Source organism: Mustela lutreola, chromosome 12, assembly GCF_030435805.1.
Source record: "Mustela lutreola isolate mMusLut2 chromosome 12, mMusLut2.pri, whole genome shotgun sequence".
Classification (NCBI taxonomy): Eukaryota; Metazoa; Chordata; class Mammalia; order Carnivora; family Mustelidae; genus Mustela; species Mustela lutreola.
The window spans coordinates 62,055,035-62,069,249 of NC_081301.1; the positions used below are offsets into that span (position 1 = coordinate 62,055,035).

The 14,215-nt window shown below is 36.5% G+C and overlaps 1 protein-coding gene across 4 annotated transcripts in view; it reads right to left on the minus strand.

Moving 5' to 3' along the window:
- Nucleotides 1-4,552: 4,552 nt before the first annotated feature.
- Nucleotides 4,553-14,215, minus strand: part of UHRF2 (ubiquitin like with PHD and ring finger domains 2) — an 85,678-nt gene continuing 76,015 nt past the window's right edge. For 3 of the 4 annotated variants that reach the window (XM_059143451.1, XM_059143454.1, XM_059143450.1), the window contains 6 exons: nt 12,498-12,660; nt 11,685-11,825; nt 9,865-9,961; nt 9,387-9,547; nt 6,556-6,654; nt 4,553-5,582 (listed from right to left, as the gene is read on the minus strand). In XM_059143451.1, coding sequence (XP_058999434.1) covers nt 5,436-5,582; nt 6,556-6,654; nt 9,387-9,547; nt 9,865-9,961; nt 11,685-11,825; nt 12,498-12,660 — 808 coding nt within the window. In that variant the 3' untranslated portion in view covers nt 4,553-5,435. Of the gene's footprint in view, nt 5,583-6,555; nt 6,655-9,376; nt 9,548-9,864; nt 9,962-11,684; nt 11,826-12,497; nt 12,661-14,215 lie in introns of all 4 variants that reach the window. The other variant, XM_059143452.1, reaches the window with a different exon arrangement.

Consider the following 14,215-nt stretch of genomic DNA (forward strand, 5'->3'; position numbering starts at 1 on the left):
CAACTGAGCTACCCAGGTGCCCCAAATAAAATCTTAAAAAAGAAAAAAAAGTGGTCCAGTATTCTTCCGTATATGACTGTCCAATTTTCCCAACACTATTTGTTAAAGAGATGATCTTTTTTCCTTTGGATATTCTTTCCTGCTTTGTCGAAGACTAGTTGACTATACTATTGAGAGTCAATTTCTGGGCTCTCTATTCTGTTTCACTGAGTCTGTTTTTGTGCCAGTACCATACTGTCTTGATGATTACAGCTTTGTAATAGAGCTTGAAGTCTGAGATTGTGATGCCACCAGCTTTGGTTTTCTTTTTCAACATTCCTCTGCCTATTCAGGGTCTTTTCTGGTTCCATAGAAATTTCAGAATTGTTTGTTCCAGTTCTGTGAAAAATGGCTGGTATTATTTTGAGAGATTGCTGGGGCACTTTACAAGAGGAAAAGTGTATTGTATTCATAATCACGCTGGAACAACAAATACAAGGTGGGTTTGTCCTGGGCAAACTGACACTTAAGGCTACCCTATCTGTGTTAGTCATGTATTGCTACATAACAGATTACCCCAAAGTTTAGTGATTAAAACATTCCTTATCGCAGTTTCTGTGGGTCTGGAATCCAGCAACAGCTGAGCTGGCACCTCTGGCTCAGGGTGTCTCTGTTGGAATGAACAGTGAAGTCACCTCAAGGCTCAGCAGGGGAAGAATCCACTTCCAAGCTCACTCCTATGGTTTAGGACCTTTTTAGCTACCGGCTGGAGACAAGTATCTTGCCACATGGGCCTCTTCATAAGGCAGCTCAAAACACAGGAGATAGCTAAGTGAAAAAGAGAGGGCACCCAACATGGAAGCCACATTAGTTTTAACCTAACTTTGGAAGTGATATCCCATCACTTTGACTACATCCTATTTATTACAAAAACAAGTTCAGGTGTGCCTGGGCAACGCAGTCAGTTAAAGCATCCAACTCTTGGTTTCAGCTCAGGTCATGATTTGTGTCATGAGACTGAGCCCCACAATGGGCTCCATGCTCAGCACAGAGTCTGCTTAAGACTCTCCTTCTCGGGATGCCTGGGTGGCTCAGTTGGCTAAGCATCTGCCTTTGGCTCAAGTCATGATCCCAGGATCCTGGGATTGAGTCCTGCATCAGGCTCCTTCCCCGGCAAGGGGCCTGCTTCTCCCTCTGCCTACTGCTCCCCCTACTTGTACTCACACTCTGACAAATAAAATCTTAAAACAAAACAAAACAACCCAACCAGCTCTAGAGGGTGATGAAACACTCTGCCTAGATGTGACACACAGCATTTATTAAATAACTCACTGATTAACTGGTCATATGGCCCTAGCCAACCATAAGGAGGCTAATATGTACAATCCTAACACATGCACTTGAGAGCCAGAAATATCAGAACAGTATTGATGACTGGTCACTAAATATTCAACCAATTCTTGTGTCCTACAGAAACTACACATCCTCCAGAATGGTTACAGTGAAGAGGACCAAAACAAAGTGTTAGTGAGAACTGTCATACACGACTGAAAGGAGTATAAAATGGCATAAACCACTTAGAGCATTTTTTCATTTGAGTAAATACTAATGAAATTGACAGGTTATATGGTAAGAACATATTTCATATGAAACTTTCAAGCTATTTCCCAAATACTTACAGATAAAGGTTCATAGCAGCTATTTATAATAGCAAAATCCTGGAAACTCAAATATCCATCACCAGATGAAAAAACAAACTGTGGAATATCCATATATAATGGAATACCCACTAATACATTCAGACTTTGTCCACTGTTTTATTTTGCTTCAATCATGTACTTCCAAGAATTTTAATCTCAAAATACTTTTCATACAGTACCTTATTGTTTAGTAATGCAATGTAGTTTTATACTTGAGGATATAGTATAAAATTCATTCTTTCATTCTTTCTTTTAATAGTTGTTACTTGGTCTGCCTGCCTGGTCCCTCTAGCTAGTTCTTAATGTTTCGTGTTTGGTGTTAGGTATTTCCTTCTTTGTACTGTCTGATTAATCCAGGTTACTAAATAATCAGTTCTTTCAGGGATTCAAACGTCTGATGTGTGGACCAGTCAGCATACAGTAGATAAGCATGAAATCATTAAGTTCAGTTCCCTAAAATCAGGAAGAGTCATGAGCTCTGTATTTCAGGGTGTCCTGAAGAATGGGAAAAGGTTCAGTCCCTAACAAGCAGAAAAAAAATAGTACACAGTGGGCAAGTCAGAGCAGATCTCTTATCCGGTTCATATATAGGCTCTATACTAAAATCCAAAGCTATAATACAGACAGGCAGGTCCCCTTTCTGTTAGCCAAACTGTCATAACAAGCTTATGAGAGAGCTTAGGGTGTTTCAGACTCCCCAAAGTTTAACTAATATTCTTGAACATACTAGCATGACCATATTTGTTGAACTCATTTAGAAATGAGTTCTACAACCAGAGGCACTGCATATGCTAATTTAAAAAAAATCCTGCCATACGAAAGTGGCTGACTACTTAACAGGAATCACTGTCACCTACTAAATATAAAAGAATCCAGTGAGAAGCTGCTCTTTCAAACTTGAGCCTAAGAGTCAGCCAGATACTATATGCCACCTGAAAGGATAACCACACCTCCTATGAAGAACTGTTGGCCGGGGGTGTGGGGGGTGTGGGGGGTGTGGGGGCTGTATCAAACCTGAATCTGGTCACACTTGAATTCCAATTACCAATTAACATAGAATAAAGAGAAACAGGTTAAACCATACCACATGGTTATAATGAGCAAAATCTTACTGTCAGCCTCCAGAATAATTTAAGCACACAAATTGCAAAAAGTAAATTGAAGGGATATGTACAGATTAAAAGATATATAAGTGATAGCAATTAATAACAACATAAGGTCCTTATTGGATCCTGACAAAAGCAAACCTAAAATATCTATACACGACATTTTAGACAATGGAAATTTAATCATTTACTAGATATCTGATGATACAATAACTTTTTTTCACATGTGTGGCAAAGGTATTGTGGTTATTTCCTAAAAGTCTGTATCTTTTATATCAAACCAAAATATTTATGAAAAACAAAACACTCCTGAGGTCTTTTGAAAAAGTTTAAAACCAACATAAAATTGCTTAGTTTTGGGCCATTCTTGGCTCCTGAACATGTTAAGCTGGTATCTACTTTCTTTCCTAGTCCATAATATTATATAGCAAAGTTAAGATAAAAAACAGCCTAACTGTGGGAATCACTTATTTTGCTAATAAAAGCAGAACTAAACCAGTTCAAGTAGCTGAACTAGGGGATATTTGTTCCCCACCTTCACACAGAGAGATGGCCAATGCCAAAGGAAATACAACACTAGATGATACAATTTAATGCTTCATTTCAATCTAAAAAGGTTCTATTTGATTCTTCAAAATGAAAATGATTCCAATGTCCACAACTAGCCCTAAGTAAAAACAGTTCCAATCACTATGCTGTTAAGTGATCCCTAGGCCCTGATTTTGAATTCAATTGAAGGCAGGAAAAGCACCCAAACTAGCTTGGCTTATATAGCCCGGAAGTAAAAGACTGCCAGTGTCTGAGGGCTCAGATTGCCTGTTTCTAGCACAGCTGTGCCACTTCCTTGACATACGAGCTTCGGCAAGTTTCCTAACATTTCTGTACCTCTGATGTTCATCCGTAAGATGGGGATAATAGTACCTACCTCTAAAGGTTGTCAGGAATATGAAATGAATATACATAGAAACGTACAGGTGACTAGTGCGCAAAGCAATATTCAATAAATATTGGCACTATATGTTGCTCTGAATTCAGAAGCAGGAAAACTGATGTTAAATCTTTTTTTTTTTTTTTTAAAGATTATTTATTTATTTATTTGAGAGAGAGAGTGAGAGAGAGAGAGCATGAGAGGGGAGAAGGTCAGAGGGAGAAGCAGACTCCCCATGGAGCTGGGAGCCCGATGCGGAACTCGATCTGGGGACTCCGGGAGCATGACCTGAGCCGAGGGCAGTCGCTCAACCAACTGAGCCACCTAGGCGCCCCTGATGTTAAATCTTTACTCTGATGAAAATGTAAAATATACTTTCAGATGCTAGAAAGATGTTTTCTCATATTTAACTCTTTATATTAAAACTTTACTCTGATGAAATTATAACAAACATTAAAATTTCACTCTGATGAAAATATAACAATATACTTTCAAAGACTAGAAAGACGTTTTCTAATGGCTGTAAAACAAGTAGCACTAACAATACTAAAACTGAATGCAAGACTGAAGTTATTATAGATAAAAGAACAGTCACTGGGCACTTATTTTGAAAATTTTTCCTATTTAGGAAAAGTAAAAAAAAAAAAAAAAATCAAACGCAGGGTGAAACCTGTCCTTAGTGTTTAAGATTTCACACTAATTTGTATTACCAAAAATCAAGGATAGAGAATTATAGAAAATGTCTTTTTTAAAATACACAACGAAATACTGTGGAAGTGATTAATTCTTAAAAATATGTACTATAAGCCACAAATGCAAAAAAGTGAAGCAAGATGAGCTATTTTTCTGGTCATAAAATATTTATTAAGGTATACTTTGGGGAATATAGTGAATATAAAATTTAGGATCACAATATGAAGCAATTTCAGTCCTCTCAAAAGTCAGCCCAGCCCTCAATGCTCTGCAGATGTAAAACCACTGGTGAGACTTACTAAAAGCAGTTTGACTAGTACAGAAGAGGTTTTTCATGAACATTTACAACTAGAGCATCTGAATACCTCTTTTAAGTGCAAAACCACACCACATTACACTAATGCAGCAACAATGCATTCTTATTGTTTTCATTAGTCATTAGTAGTCAATTTGCATAAAACACCAGAAAAAAGCACAATGGAGCTCACAAAATGGGCTAAAAAATGAACCTGTCATTGCCAAACACATTGTAATGGAAGAAGACATTAAAAATGTATTATGCACAATACAGAAGCTGCGTTCCAAAGATCTTGAGTGTCATTTCCTCTGTAAAATCAAATTACACAAACCAGGCACAACTAATATTTGGGAGGCAGTGCGTAGCTAAAATTTCATTTAACTAATTACTCAATGACTTAAAAAATCCCCATAAGTCTTTTCTGTCCTGAGGTAGTTGCAAAATAAATCATAACTTGGATATCAACTAGAGCTGAGGCTTTGACTTTTTACTCATTTAAAACTAGCTGTTACTGACAGGAACTACCTTTTGATATTTAAAAGACAGTTGAGAAATGGGCCTCTTACTACACACACAAGATAATGGCTATGTAGGAAAGAGGATTAGCTGCTTCAGAACGTGAGAGATATGGTCCACCATTGCGCTTCAACCCTCCCCGCCCCCCCCCCAAACATTTTAGATTCTTTATTGTCCAAAAAGCCATCAAGAGCAACACAGTAGAAGTAGACAAATCATCGTCCTTTGCTGTAGCCAGGGAAGAAAAGCTCAAGTAGAGTCTGCAGAATCTCATTGGGAATCATGAGATAATTCTGGCCAAGATCATGCCGGCAAGCAGGGCAGGAGAAAACTTGAGCCTTAAAGGAGCGCTGTAAGCAATCCTAAGGCAAAATCAAAAAACAAACAAAAACATACCCAATTTCATAAGAGTAGTAATATGCAGAAAAATCAACAACTTATGCTTTTAAATAGGAACTAGAAACTTAAGATGAATAACTGTAAAAGCCTGAATCTGCACTATGAAAACTAGTCTACAGACATGGCTTCAAGTTCCACTTCGAGAACATACTGTGAGACTTAAGGTAAATGACTTTAGTGTCTTTTAATTTCCTCGTCCAATAAAATTAGAGTGTCAGAATTTATGGACAGTTTCCACTAGACTCATCTTCTAGGTTAGATTTTAATCCTGTTCTTTCATGGCAGAATACCTAAAAAAACACTCAGGATTCCCCTGGTTAGAACTAGATTTGATTTCATCAAATCACTTAAATGTAGAATAGGTCTTCCAGAAATATATAGTTCAGGCACAAACATATGCGGAAGGTTTACTTCCATTTTACAAATGAACTTCCATTTCACAAAAGAAACTGAAGTTCAGAAGTTAGGTCAGGGCGCACAACCACTGAGCAGTACAGCAGGATTCCACCTTGGTGTGACTAAAACTCAGTTTTTCCCTTTACATCACACTAATAACATTCAGCTCCTCTGGGCATGCTGCCAGACAGAATCTGTTTTAGATTCTATTATGTGGTTAGAATTCAGTTTGCACTATAATATATGAAACACACATAAGCTCTAACATAGAAAACATCAAAACACCTTATTTTCTTACCCATTTTAACCTCTCCTCAGTAATTCCAAACATGACAGAATACCTCAACTATATGTATTTAACTATTACTCTAGAACTAAAACACGCATTATTGCCAAAATATAATGAAATCTTTCTTAACTTACAAGGTTCCACAACTGTTCTGCTGCATGGAAAAATGCTTTACATGCTAAAAACATGTCTATAGGTTAGTGTACCCTCTTGCCCTAAACAAGGGAAAATGAGAAAAGAAATCTACTTACTTTACAGACATTATGGAGGCAATCTGTTGTCACAGGCTGGTAAACTAGCTCCTGGCAGCAGACACACATAAAAGATTGTTCCAATTTTTTCAGAAAATTCTAGAATGGTACCCAAGGGAAAGAAAAAAAGGTTAGCATTTCAAAAAATATAATTAAGATTCTAAATAATTAGGGGGAAAAATGTCTGTCACTGTAACACATTTGGTCTTAAAAAAAGGGATGTTAACCATAAACAAACATATAAAACTAAAGAAACTCCATTCCATTAAGATAATACACATTAATTTTAAATCTTAGAACTGGACTGGGAGAGGTGCAAAATCAAAATATGTGGTATTAAAAAGTGAATGTTCCCATTAAACCTCATATTCCAGAGATTACTGTTTTTCCCTTTAAAACAATCATGGACATACGTTAACAAACTGGGATTTAAATAAAAACTTGAAAGAAAAAAAAAATCATGGACAGCTTGTCTCATCATTACATACAGATTTTTTTCAAAAAAGGTGGGTGATATGGGGCGCCTGGGTGGCTCAGTGGATTAAGCCGCTGCCTTCGGCTCAGGTCATGATCTCAGGGTCCTGGGATCGAGCCCCACATTGGGCTCTCTGCTCAGCAAGGAGCCTGCTTCCTCCTCTCTCTCTGCCTGCCTCTCTGCCTGCTTGTCATCTCTCTCTGTCAAAAAAATAAATAAAATAAAAAAAAAAATTAAAAAAAAAAAAAAGGTGGGTGATAAGTCAGTATATGAAAACATATCATTTATTCAATCTTCTGCTGTTGTGAAACCTCAATATCTTTTTTTTTAAAGATTTTATTTATTTGACAGAAATCACAAGTAGACAGAGAGGCAGGCAAAGAGAGAGGGGGAGGTAGGCTCCCTGCAGAGCAGAGAGCCCAATGTGGGGCTCGATCCCAGGACCCTGGGATCATGACCTGAGCTGAAGGCAGAGGCTTTAACCCAATGAGCCACCCAGGAGCCCCTAAACCTCAGTATTTTTTGAGCTAAAAAATTAAAAGTACTAATACTCTGTACTATTTAATACTCTGAAGAATCAACACATTTGTTTTCCTAGAATTATTTTCGGTGGTATTTTACGTCAATCTAAAAATCCCTACTTCCCTGATGCCAGTGTTTACTCAGATTGGGACTAAATCATAAAAGACAGAGCCATCTTTGGGTTCTTAGTTAGTACAGTTAGTTAAGTGTCAACTCTTGGTTTCTACTCAGGTCATGATCTCAGGGTCTTGAGATCAAACCCCACATCAGGCTAAGCTCAGTGAGGAATCTGCTAAAGTTTCTCTCTCCCTCTGCCCTTCCCTGTGCTCTCACACATTCTCTTTCTCTCTTCAATAAATCTTAAAAAAAAAAAAAAAAAAAAAGGTATTTGATAAATCTCACCCATTTCTAAAAGTTTAAGAATTAGGGGCACCTGGCTACCTCAGTCTGTAAAGCATGAGCCTCTTGATCCCGGTATTGTGAGTTTGAGCTCCACATTGGGGGTAGGGATTACACACACACAAAAAAATAGAGTAAAATAAAATGAATAAACAGGGATACCCGGCTGGCTCTAGCTCAGTCAGTAGAGCATGTGACTCTTGATCTCATGGTTCTCAGTTTGAGTCCCATACTGGGAGTAGAAATTACTTAAAAATAAAATCTTAAAATACATATAAATGAATATATAAATAAATAACTGGATATTTAAAAATTGTACCAGGGAAGATTCTTCCTTAATATTGATGACTATTTCTCAAATAAAAAGCAACACAAAAACTGAGAGTTCTCTCTAAATTTAGACAGAAAACTAACCCCATTTCAGACACATGAGAAGTTCTGGCTAACAAACGAACAGAAATAAAGGGAACACTGGAAAAAAGAAATTACTAGAAGATGACAGGATAAAAATTCAAGAGAGGATACTAAAGCTCACCCATAATAGCTGCATGGAGGGAAAAACCCAGAAAAGTAACTGTATTACACCTAATAAGGGGTTACTATCTAATAAAATGCAATATTCTAATTTTAAGCAAAATTAAAGACATAATAAAAGCAAGTGAACAAAGAAGGAATAGACAATTAATATTTGAGAATTCCAGCTTCCGGAACTGGATAAGAAAGCATCGTTTGCAAAATATAGCTTAACACAAAATCAACCCATCAGTTGTAATTTCTTTTCATTTTAATATTTCATGATTATTAAAAAAAATGATTATTAAAAAATGGGAAAAAATCTAAAACATATAAAGTATTGAAATAAAATTTTTTTAAAAAAATATTTTATTTATTTATTTGACAGACAGAGATCACAAGTAGGCAGAGAGGCAGGCAGAGAGAGAGGGAAGCAGGCTCCCTGCTGAGCAGAAAGCCCGAGGCAGGGCTCGATCCCAGGGCCCCAGGATCATGACCTGAGCTGAAGGCAGAGGCTTTAACCCACTGAGCCACCCAGGCACCTCATAAATAAAATTTTTTTTTAACCGCTAAGTTAAACATGTGCTGAATTGCTTAAAATTTACACCATCAGATAATCTTGAACTACAGCGAAAAATTTCCCAATGGGTTTTAAATTGTGTTATACAAACTGAAAATTCTTCCCATGTACAGTGCCTTCAACATAAATGAGTAAGTTCAGGCACAGAGAAGTCAAAACCAATAACTAAGAGGCCTAAAATCAATTTAAATGCATTTAGGTACTACTTTAGATTACTTCTGAAAGGTAGTGGCACTGGCTGAGAGGATTACATAAAAACATCAAGTTTTGACTGATTTGCAGAGAATATTTTTCACTATTTGTTAATATTAGAACATTATTATTTAAAAAACCTTTACATACTGGACCTTCCGCAAGAGATGCAAGCACTTCATCCCACAGCTTCTGGTTTTGGTGATCTTCTCTAATTAGATGTTGTTGTTGAGGGGTTAGTTGGAAAGCCTCAACTGCTTCTGCTGCTGAATCTGGTGTTTTTAACACTTTGGAGGCACTTGGACAATCATCTAGATTTATTTAAAAATATATAAGCAGACTTATGAGTGATTCCAAGCAAACTATGAGATCAAAGAGTTAACTGACGCCAGTAATGTTTAGCATGAAGATAACCTGAATAATAAGGCAGCATTTAACTTCCCTTGAGTTCAGAATACTACATCTGCTACTGTTTTGGCTCTGACACTACTAAAATATACAATAAGTCCCATGTCTCTCCACTACTCCCAAATATCGCATTTAATTTCTTACGAGTTTCTCAATTTATTCTCTTAATATTTTCATTAAAAACTATGTTTTTAGGACTATGTCTGCAATCATTACCTACCATCTGTAGTTGGCCTTTTTGAGGATCCACTGGCCTGCTTCTTTGACTGTCCTTTAGTCTTCTTCCCTTCCTTATCTGAAGGGTAACCTACTGGATACTGATGGGGGAAAAAGCACAATATAGATTAAAGCTTCACAAAGAAGTGGAGAGGGGGCGGTTTCTAGATGCTGCTGAGAAATTTAAAAAGGGGGAGGTGAAGAGTCTATATTTTTCCTAAACTGAGAGACTTTTATAAAGGAAACAAACACTTAAAGGACAGAAAGAATATTAAAATCCCCAATTCAGTGTAAAACCATGTGGTCATAACAACTATTAAGACATTTCTATCTTATAAAATAATGATCTTAGTTTCAGATCTGAAAGAGGAAAGTCAAGTTTTGAGGAGATTTGACTAGGTGGGTTAAAAAGTTTAAGGAAGAGAATAATCTAGATATGAAGGTAAGTGAAGATCAACCATAGATGACAGTACAGTACTCATATAGATGGTATTACACTCAATTGTGGAGCCAATTTTTAAAAAACCATACAAACACCCCCGCCCCCACATTAAGGACTAAATTTCTTATCTCCCAAAATAAGTGGGGGTGGGGAGATGGGGCTTTTGGAAGACCTAAAGCCACTAAATTACTGAATTCTTTATCAGCTAAAAACTTTAAGGAATAAAGTCTACCTATTTGTGTTTTCCTCACTACACTTTTTTTGGGGACATGCTCTGTTGATAACACTGGTATTAAAAGCTCAACATGTTTTAGGCCCCATCAATATAGTAAATTACCACAGTAGATAGGCTTATATGCTTTTATTTACAGTTTCAAATCTAACCTATCTAGAACACTGCTCTGCTGAACAATGAATCTGAAAAAATCTTAAAAAAAAATGGATTTAACAAGTTTTTTTTTTAAATTATTATAAAAGGAATTATTTTGGCAGTTATTTTATGTTTGGCAGTTATTTTAACAGCCGATGTTTCATTTAATTAATGAAACAATTAATTCTACAAGTTTAAAAAGAAAACAAAAACAGACATACACTTGCACTAGAAAACACACACTCACCTGCCTGGGTGGTCAGACACTTGCCCATATTTCAGCCCCTACACATGCAGTGTGGGCAGAGCCAGGGGAAATGAAAAGCTGGTAGTCTTTACAGGAAGCACAACAATGGGGAATGATGGAGGATGAACTCAAACCATGCTCTGAAGTCAGTGTCAGGGACAAAGTCTAGGGTGCATAGGCAGTGGACGGGGAATGTAGCCATACCATCCATTATGCACACAAAACCAACAGTCTTATATGGGTTAACAGCTGAACATGGGCAAAGGGGGAAAAAAAAAGGCAAAGCACTAAAGGTGGTGACAGGACAGGGAAGCAGCTTTGAGGGGGAAGAGAAAAAAGGGGTGAGGAAAAGTGAGAAGGGTAGGAAGCAGACCACTCTTACAAGCCACCTCCCCCTTCCCCTACCAGAGACACACCCCCTGTGCCCTCTAGGATAAACTTCCCTTCTTAAGCCCTCCTTTATATAAATTTTATGTATCCCTCTCCCTCATTCTTCAAGTCATTTCCAAATTGAATTGGAAATATTTTACTTTTCATTGAAGGCGTGGCTTTTCCCAGACATAATTCTTGGTCTTTAGGGCAGTCTGACACCTAGAATGCTACCTTTTTACTTTTTCCTTCTGTATACTTCCATGATTTCATTCCTCACCCCTTAAAGTTCACTAATCAATTGCCAGGAGTTGTATCCAGTGTTAAGGCACAAAGATACTACAGAGGTATGCATTTTTATGAACATACAAGTAGCCTAGACAAATATAATCTAACCTGTAAACGTAGACATAATCTCCTTGACCGTTCTATTCCTTCTGAGGTCCAAGGAGCAGGTTCAACATCATCTCTTCTTAAAAGGTAGCGCCAAACCAAGAATCCATGGCTTGATGAAATTTCTGGCCAGTATTTCACCACCTAAATCATAATATTTTGTAGTAGTTTAAGATTTAATCCTTAAACTTGTATTACTAGTTTCAGTACACTTGAGTGAACTAAATGCAACTAAATGCAAGTAAAGATACTTGCTTTGTCACAAAAACAATACATAAAAAATATTTACTAATTGTTTTGACTTTATTTCCCAAGTCAGTTCCCATATAAGTACACATTGCTACAAATTTGAAATATTAACAAGATTATGGTCACAAATAAATTCCTGCATAATAGATAAAAATGGTGGCAGTAAACATTTCCATTTTTTAAAAAAGAAAACAACCTATTTTACAAATTATTACGTGCTTGCTTTGAAAATCTATTACAATTAAAATATTTGTAAAGATATAAGAATCAGTATCTACAATGGTCACATTTAAATAGTTTTATCACACAGAATATATACTTATAAGAAGTTTAACTCAAAGTATAATATAACTCTGCCCTTATGGACTTCAAATAAGCATTAAGAGAAAAGTATCAAAGTTAGGATCTCACTTTACATATCTGTTACATTTCCAGAAAAAGCAGAAGTACCAACTAAGGTGATCTACTGTTTCCTTTAGCCCACCCCAACAGAGTAGTTCCCTTTGGCAGCCCTGTCTTGAAAGCCCAGGAAGAGTGACTAACAAGATGTCATGCCAGATAGAGCACCTTATAAATGCCATCATATCTGTTGCCTTCTTCAGGAGCATATTTGCTGATCTTCCTCCCTTTAAAACTGCGTATCACTCTGACTGGCTTACCAGCTCTCCAATTCCGAGACTCTGCTCCAATTTTATCATCCAATGGAGCATCACAGTTTAGGGCCAATGCCCTAAAAAAATAAAACAAAGTCTTTATACCAAGTAATCTTTAAGTATATAATCGCATTATTAGCTCAATTAAAAGGTGAATTATGCCTTACCTGATGGTTAAGATTCTATGATTCTTTCCATATTATTCCAGATAATAGGATTATGCTTTCCCCCACCAGCAGAGAAGACAAATCAGTTTTCTGATGTGACCCCCAAGCCAGGGGATTGGTTCTCAGATAGCCTGTAGGGTTCTTCTGAAAGTAATAACATCTGTGCCACGTATAATAGAAAACAACTAGAAATACATGGAATTTTTTTAAAAATAACGTTTGTGAGGGAAGGGAGAAAGTTGGAAAACTAAAGCAAGTGATTGTTGTAGTATTTATTTTTGATAAGGGAGTGAGGTAAATTGCTGGAATAATGTAGAAAGAAATTCAGGAAAATAAATTTGTCAGCAAGGTACAAATGACCTTTCTAGGTCTACTTTCCACATTCCAGACAATAGAGAATCCTTAATGTTTAGAAGCTATTAAAGAACAAGTTTAATAGGAGAATATCGTTTTAAGATTTTGAGTAAAAAGTTTAAATAAAATTGAAGCATTCAAATGCCTGTGTTAAATCTTAACAATAGAGATTTTTGGCTCCTCCAGATCACTATTTTTACTATGACATGTGAACAAGGAGGAACAATGAGTGAGAAGTAGCAACTGAGTTAACTGAAGGTCCCTTAGTATGTGTACTCACTTAGCAGTAATTAATCAGTAAGGTTATGTAAGAAGACCTTTCCTGGGAGAACTTAGTCCTGCCAAAAAACCAAAACAAAAAACCAAAACAACTCCCCCACAAAAACCCCACCAAACTAGAATCTATTTAAAATTAGTATTCTTCTTCTCAGATACCTACTTCCTAACTTAAGTGAAAAGACATCGTTGAGAACATGTAAGGTTAAAACACATACATAACCAATTTGGTAAATTCAGATATGATACAAAATACTTTTTCAGGGTTTAATTTTATGTAGGCTCAAAATAAAAAAAAAAATTGACCTTATGACGAAATGTCTAATCTACCCACATTTCTTAATCAGTTATATTGTTAAAGTAAATAAACTCAAAGTGTTTCGCGAAAAAAAAAAAAAAAAAAAGTTTATAATTGTGGTCAAATATAGTTTACCAACTTATCTTTTTTATCTCAAAGGAAGATGCATTAAATCTCTGGGAGGGAGAAGAAAACGTAGCCAGCCTTCTAGGGCTAGTATTTCATCTTATTTATGTAATACCTATTGAAATATACATACTTCATCTTAAAGAGCTAGGAGAAGGACAAATACTATTTTCACATTAATGAGTGGAATGCTTTGGTGCTTATAGGCACCTTCATTCAGAATGATTTCCACCACTAACTGGCATTATTAACTCACTTCTAGCTTCACGTAAGTATCTACGTTGTTCAAGTATGTGAAAAGAATCTAAGATCAAAGTAGGTGAAAAGTGGCTTTTACATTACTCTGCAGCTCAATCAATTGCTTCTAACTGGCCTGGTAAAGGAAGGCCAGGTTATCTTCCTGCCCTCTTC